The sequence below is a fragment of the Asparagus officinalis genome, chromosome 7, assembly GCF_001876935.1.
Source record: "Asparagus officinalis chromosome 7, Aspof.V1, whole genome shotgun sequence".
Taxonomy (NCBI): Eukaryota; Viridiplantae; Streptophyta; class Magnoliopsida; order Asparagales; family Asparagaceae; genus Asparagus; species Asparagus officinalis.
Genome location: NC_033800.1, coordinates 68,669,111 through 68,675,947, shown reverse-complemented (window position 1 = coordinate 68,675,947; position 6,837 = coordinate 68,669,111). Strand labels below are relative to the sequence as shown.

General features: G+C 35.4%; 1 protein-coding gene across 4 annotated transcripts; it reads right to left on the bottom strand.

The window, feature by feature from the left end:
- On the bottom strand, positions 185–6,800 carry LOC109850440 (BRCA1-associated RING domain protein 1-like). Of its 4 annotated transcripts, XM_020420456.1 has the most exons (14): positions 6,553–6,799; positions 6,406–6,458; positions 6,230–6,334; positions 6,040–6,108; positions 5,853–5,951; positions 5,454–5,752; positions 4,885–5,199; positions 4,625–4,725; positions 3,348–3,534; positions 3,055–3,212; positions 2,830–2,947; positions 2,480–2,645; positions 1,192–1,310; positions 185–634 (listed from the first exon to the last, which is right to left on the bottom strand). In XM_020420456.1, exons 1-14 carry the CDS (start codon positions 6,561–6,563, stop codon positions 272–274), a joined length of 2,163 nt encoding a protein of 720 aa, XP_020276045.1. In that variant the 5' UTR covers positions 6,564–6,799; the 3' UTR covers positions 185–271. The 4 variants fall into 4 exon arrangements, with proteins under 4 accessions (XP_020276045.1, XP_020276046.1, XP_020276042.1 ...); XM_020420457.1 differs by having other exon boundaries at positions 3,055–3,170; positions 6,406–6,800; XM_020420453.1 differs by having other exon boundaries at positions 6,406–6,799.

Here is a 6,837-nt window from a genome sequence, read left to right as displayed (position 1 = left end):
AGTTTGTAGCTCAAACAAATCGTTCTAATGCAGTCGGTTCTAATATGATGCACAGTCATGAATCTTCATTCCCTATCAAACAGTGAAAGAGGCTGCATAGTCTACTTCTCAAACTAAATACTGCATTCTAGATGGACAACAACAACAAATGAAACTTTGATCCCAAATTTTTGTGGATCAAAAGTAAGAAACAAAAAACAAATTGATTTGCCATACCAAAAATGACATATTCAACAATGTACAAAAAGATACAATCTGCAAATTTCTCTGGTCATTGAATAGCAGCTTCTGCAAGATCAACAGCAGAACTGCATGAAGCAATGTGATCCAAGAGCTTCATATGACCAATAACTTTGAAACCAGTTTTTTCTTCCAAAGCTCCAACTTCTTCGCATCTCTTTCTTGCGATCTCCTCGAGATCTACTAACATGCTCATTTGTGGAGGGTCTTCACTGAAAACAATAAAGGAAGACCCTGGAGAAAAAACATTAGCGTTTAACCCCTCTATTGCCACCTCTACATTCTTCAAGACCTTTCCATCTGCAGCAAGAACAATCTCTTCAAGGAAACTTCGGTAGAGAGGATCGAACTGATCACAGAAATAGAAGCATAATCCGGAGAAAATCTTTGGTCCCTGTCAAAAACCATAAAGAATATATAAAAAGCGTATCTACAATTTTTCTTGCATGAAACACAGGTAAATATATATATTATAAACAGATTTTTGGTAGGATTATTGTGGATAGACCCCCTATAGTATTGTCATTTTGCACTTTCTACCCTATAGTTTCATTGTTGCATATAAAACACCGGAGTTAAATTTTTTCCTCCTTTATCCTTGGTGAAATTTAGGCAGATATTGCCCCTGGGTGAAATTTAGCGAGTCGGCCTGAGTGTAAAGAGTGCATAGCAATGAAAATACAAGGTAGTAAAGTTAGAACAGCGATACTACAGAGGGTCTATGTGCAATTAACCTTTTTCTAAGTATTACAAGTTTAAAACATATGGTGATGAAACCTGCATATTCTCAAACTTGAACATATGGTTAGAATTTTAAATTTAAACACAAAAAGGAAGTATTATCGTGAAATGGGGTGCCTGCATTAGGCACACACGTTAACAATTAAATCTACACATTTGAGACAGGCATATCTGAGATAGTAATTGCTTAAACAAATTAAGGATAAGGACCTTTTGCATTGCTCTAGTTCTTCCTTTTTTCGGGCCACTAATGGCACCATAGCAATCACGGCTAATTTCATAAGTCTCTTCAGGAACAGGGGACTTGGCCTCCATGGATGCCTTGACCCCTGCAAATGGCAAAAACACAACTATTTAGTGCACAGATGGGTAAGAAATAAATCAACATATCTAATCGTCAAAGAAATAAAACTTAAATCATTGAATTACTCAGCAAAGTAAAAGTGGCATTTATAGACAAAATATGTTATCTACGAGATAAATCATGTTTTAGGAAATCAGGAATAAATATTAAGTGCAATCTACATGATAAATCATGTTTTAGGAAATCAGGAATAAATAATTTAGTGCAATCTTTCTCAATCCTGTCTTATGAATTATTGACCACAAATAGTAATATTATTGTGCAAAGTAGGGTGTTTGGGAGAGGAAGATGGAGTGAAAAAACTCATTAGCCCTTGTTGAGTCTTATAATGAACATATTATCACGTGACACACTGTATCTAGACACATGACAGCTTCACCATGTGATGCATTGTATATAGATACATGACAACTTCACTATGTGATATATTGTATGTAGACGCATGACAACTTCACTATGTGATACACTGTATCTAGATACATGATGACTCCACAGTGCAGTACATTGTATTTAAACATGCATAATCTATATCCATACAATATACTAAAACAAAAGTCATGGTTGCCACTTGGAAAATACTTTTGACGATGGGCTCTTGAACTTATTAATTAATTATTGATCTTTTTCCAACCTGCTTTGTTATTCTCTCTCCCTATTGCAATGAGTAACAAATTAATAAGTTTCCCATTACTATTTTAATAACACTCTAATTTATAGTATAACTTTTAGAGTGAAAACAAGATCCAATTATCAAAATCATAATATTGCAATATGATTGCCACAATAATGTTGTAATACTAGGTCTAGGTCTTGTGCATTGCACGGGGTAATTGTGAAGACCATTAAATGCACCAATGAAGAGAAGTGATAAGATCATATTTAAGAGAAAGAAGTAATATAGGCAGCCTTAAATGGGTAAAAAAATCCTTGCTAGAAGCTTTAAAGTAGGGTATGATAACGATTAACTTGGTGGAGGAGATAGCCCTCAACATAATTGAGCGGAAGAGTAGAATTATTTGTACTTTTGTTGAGATAAAGCCTTTGTTGTTGTTGTAAATAGTTAGAAACTATGTTCATATGACATAAAAGAACTGATTAGCCACAATTAGTAAACACGCAGTTTCGGGCTCTTACACTCTATTGTTAGTACCCATTTTCCATTCAAAATAGCCATGAGGACGTTCTTCGATCTGCTGCATGCACCGTACTCATCCGTGGATGCAATGACATGGGTAACATTTGATTTCCATATGCTTGTCACTGATGCACCAATCAGACTTGCAAGCTTTTCAAGATCCGCCTGCATACCAATTGAAAAACATTTAGCGCACAATATCAACTCGATACCAGAAAGGCAATTCATAGTTCTTAAACAATAACTATTGAAAATTATAGTAGACATTTTTGAGAAACACAATAAATGTCTCTGAAAGAATCAAACAGAAGAAATTTTGATATAAGCTTATCAATTTTTTCGAGGGTACCGAATCTGGTGGGGAGAGATCAGATCCACATAACACCAGGTCATGACAAACACCAGGTTCAGGTGTCCAAAGTTCACGATTTTGTTCTTCAGCTATAGATGCCGACTGCCCTGGAATACTGGATTTGTCTCGTGATATGAATAAATTATCAGATAAAAACAAGTTACAGCTAATTAATGTGCAAAGAAGTACGATGAGGAAGCTGGTCAGATGCAAAACACATACATTTGAGCCGATGACCATTTTTTTTTTGCTGTCCCTCTTGTTTTGCACTTATCACGTATTCGTGGAGAACGTTTACCCTTGGTCATCCATTTGACCTTTGCTCTTTCAGATGGAAACTGGTGTGAAGAATGAGAGGGACAAAGAAGATTGAAATTTTTCTGTTTAAAAAAGTGCCAGTGTGGCGAATATGAGCATCTTGAGAAGATTGAAAGTCATAAATATCAAAACAGAAGAAGTTTTGACTCTGACAAATTAAGTAAAACCAAAAAAGGAAAATATGATCAGTAGCCTACCTTATCCCATCGACATCCTGGCAGCTTGTTGGCACATGGAACATGATAGCTCCTTTTACAATTCTTGATAAAGCAACCAAGAGCTGCCCCAGTTCGCCCACATTTGCTGCATTTAATCTTTGAAGCACGAGCTAGTTCACTCTCCAAATTCTTAGCAATCTCACCCTCAAAATATGCTTGGGGTGCCCTATAAATCACCAAAAGTAAATAAACTATTAAAGCTACCAATGGTAATGGACATCAGCTTCTGGATAGTTAAGATATTACCACATCTACAACTGTTGTCTACTGCTAAAATTCGTTGATCATCTAAGTAGTATGGACACGAATGCAAGACACGGGTATGACACAGAGACGAACACAGGAAAAGGTAATTCTTCAAGTGGAAACAGCAACACCACAACATGATATTAGAACATACATAACTAATATATACGCACACACACACATCATGATTTATACCAATAGAGTCTATATCGTGCATACATACATGTGTCCATGCATCTAAGAGCTGAAAGAATATAAACAATTATTTCTGGTAATAGAAAGCACATATTAATTACATCTTGCTACTTTTTTGACCTACCATGCATTCTTATAACTTTGTTGTTTGCAAAAGGTATATGACCTGACTCTTCCACTTTATATAAGATGTCAGTGGTATCTAAACTCAGGTTTACACAGAGTCAATACTTCATAGTTTCCACTAAGATTTTGGTGCGTAAATGGAAAAAGAAAAAAAGATAATCTTAAACATGTAATATAAATAAAGAAGTGCATGTGGAGTGTAAGATATAAGATGTGTATGATGAGCACTTTCAAAACTGTTTTGTATATTGTTATATGTTTGATTAAGTGTATGCACATATCAAAGAAGTGAACAAAGAATGTGTGGCTGTTGAAGTGTCGGACACAGGCTGCTTCATGATAGAAGTACCCATGTACATGTCCGATGTAAACATGCCCATCTACATTTTCGGGGTTGGGAGTGTAGACGATCTTTATAAGCAACCAAAATTTGTGGCAACGATGATATGCAGGCTGTTCTACTATAATAATAATAATAATAATAATAATAATAATAATAATAATAATAATAATAATAATAATGTACCCATCTACATAGTTGATCACCATATCACCATTACAACAGAAAAAATAAGCTACTGGGGCAACTTTGAAGAGGCAAGGAAAGCTTGCAACCAAAAGGTAGTGATATACACTAGCAAAATAAAAGGTATCAATTAAGTTAAACTTTAGAATTGATTAGAGCATACCATTCAAAGCATTTCTCATGAACATGCTTGATGTTTGACAGGTTTATTTCTTCCTTTCGTGCAGGTTTTTCATTAATGTAATGCTGCATTAGCCCAGTAAACTGCAAGAACCCACAAATTTCTAAGAACCCAATAAATAATGGAAAGCATTCATGCAAGGAACTACATGATTTAAAATGAAAGAACATTAATTGTTAACACAGGCTCTTGCAATAGATAGAAAATAACCAAATATGCACATGTATGGTATGCTGTGTAACCTTTGTAATCTCAGAGGAATGACAAAATGCGCATTTCACAGCTGCATCAGCATATGCATGATCAGTGATACCAAGTTGTTTGTCATTACAGTCACCTCCATGCTCTATGTTCAATTTCTGTCTCTTTACTTCTCTAACATTGTCTGCTTCAGATGGGGAAACAGGAATATGAGTCTTGGCACCATTTGATTTCCCGGATTGTAAAGCCTCACCAGCAGAAGGATCTGTAAAAGGAAACTGTGCAACTTGTTTTTTTGCAGAGGTCTGAGCTGTCATTTCTTCGGGCAAACCCTCTGTGGATAATCTCTTAGAATCCTGTGATGGAGTTTAGTTTTAAGAATTAGAGATATAAAACAAACAAGATGTAATATTCAACAACCTTAGGGAGCAATTAACTCCTTCAGTGTAACCAAAGGGTGGATATCTCCACCTTTTTAGTCAACAAAAGGAAAGATAAGAGGGATTCGTTATAAAATCACGGGAGGAACATAATATCCTCTGGCTTTGGCACATATCATGAGGCTAAGCATAATGTTATACTTTATTTAGTAAGCTATCTATAAACTTACACGGTTACTGGACCGGTCTCTGTTGTCTTCCGGGTTCTTAGAATCATGGATTGACGGCGGAGTGAATGGTTCCTCTAGGTTAATGAAGGTGCCATTTCCAGTATCGCAGACACTATTTCCAGCATTGCAGGTATGAGTTTTGCTACCAAAATTTACAAGTTCTCTGCTTGCTAAACCATCTCTGGGCATAATTGCAGTCAGGACTCTGGAGGGGGATGGATGTGATTCTAAATTGTTTGGACTTTCATTAAATAAGTTACGTTCCAGTCCTTCCAATTTCTCTTTAGTACAATTATTGCCTGAAAAAGGACTTTTCTTTAAAATTGTCATAAAAGTATGATCCAAAGAATAGATAAACCAGAATGATGAAAACCCTATTATCAGAAACATGGAATTTACTTTCATGTAAATTTCTCTTCAAAGAAACACCATTTTGTAAAATCTCTTTGCTAGCACTCTGCCTTGAGAGATGATTAGCTTTATATGGCAATTCAATGCCTACGAATATGACAATAAATGCAAGCAAATTATCAAACAGATCTTCTTTTTATAAAAGAAAAAAAACTCAGTAGATCAAATAGATAACCTGAAGAAAAATTCGTGTTACGACATGTGTCAACTTGAGACCCTTGTCTGTTCTCATCAGCATTGTGATCTGAACTAAGAAAGGGAACCATCATTAGTAAAAGTATTACTACAGTGAATTAAGGCCATTATAACACATATTAGCCAAAAGAGCAAAGCAGATATGCAAATTGAAGGGTAATCACTATAACCTGCTATAGATTGACGGCCTTGTTCCCGAACACTAAAAAACATAGCATCATCCAGGGCTTTGAATATGCTTATAATTCTCTCCAGTTGCGTAAAAGGTTTGATATCTATGAGAAATCGCCAAAAGTTTATAAAATAACAAAGTAATTTAGTAACTCGATCTAGGGCCAGTACGTACCTGCATGAAATAAACTTCGGCAAAGAGGACATCTCTTATCTATAACGCACTTTCTGCGTGTGATCAAGCGGACATGCATAGCTATATTATAAGTAGTTCATTAAAAGCATCACTTACACATAACACACACACACACACAGAGCAAACCTGCAAACCATGTGACTACAAGGTAGCAATGTTGGTCGGCATACTATAGTAGAACTGCGACATATTGAAAAATTCCCGATTAGTCTAATCGACAATGAATACTATTCCACAAGGTAATATGATAAGAATTGGGTGAGATTAATAGAAGTTTTCCATAAATTTATTTTAGAAAGGATAATATATTTGAATAGCATTGCTTTGATAGACATAGGATTTCTTTGATAGTCCTTAAATCTATACCAGAGCACAATTATGGATGTTGGAAGCTACATTATCTTCGGTGTT

Bases quoted from the DNA above. Each gene is read 5' to 3' on its own strand.
- LOC109850440 (XM_020420453.1), bottom strand. From the start codon at position 6,484: ATGCATGTCCGCTTGATCACACGCAGAAAGTGCGTTATAGATAAGAGA. The intron at 1,311-2,479 runs GTAAGAGCCCGA...TGCCATTTGCAG, and splicing joins ATGGGTACTAACAATAGAGT to GGGTCAAGGCATCCATGGAG. The intron at 635-1,191 runs GTCCTTATCCTT...GGTTTTTGACAG, and splicing joins GAACTAGAGCAATGCAAAAG to GGACCAAAGATTTTCTCCGG.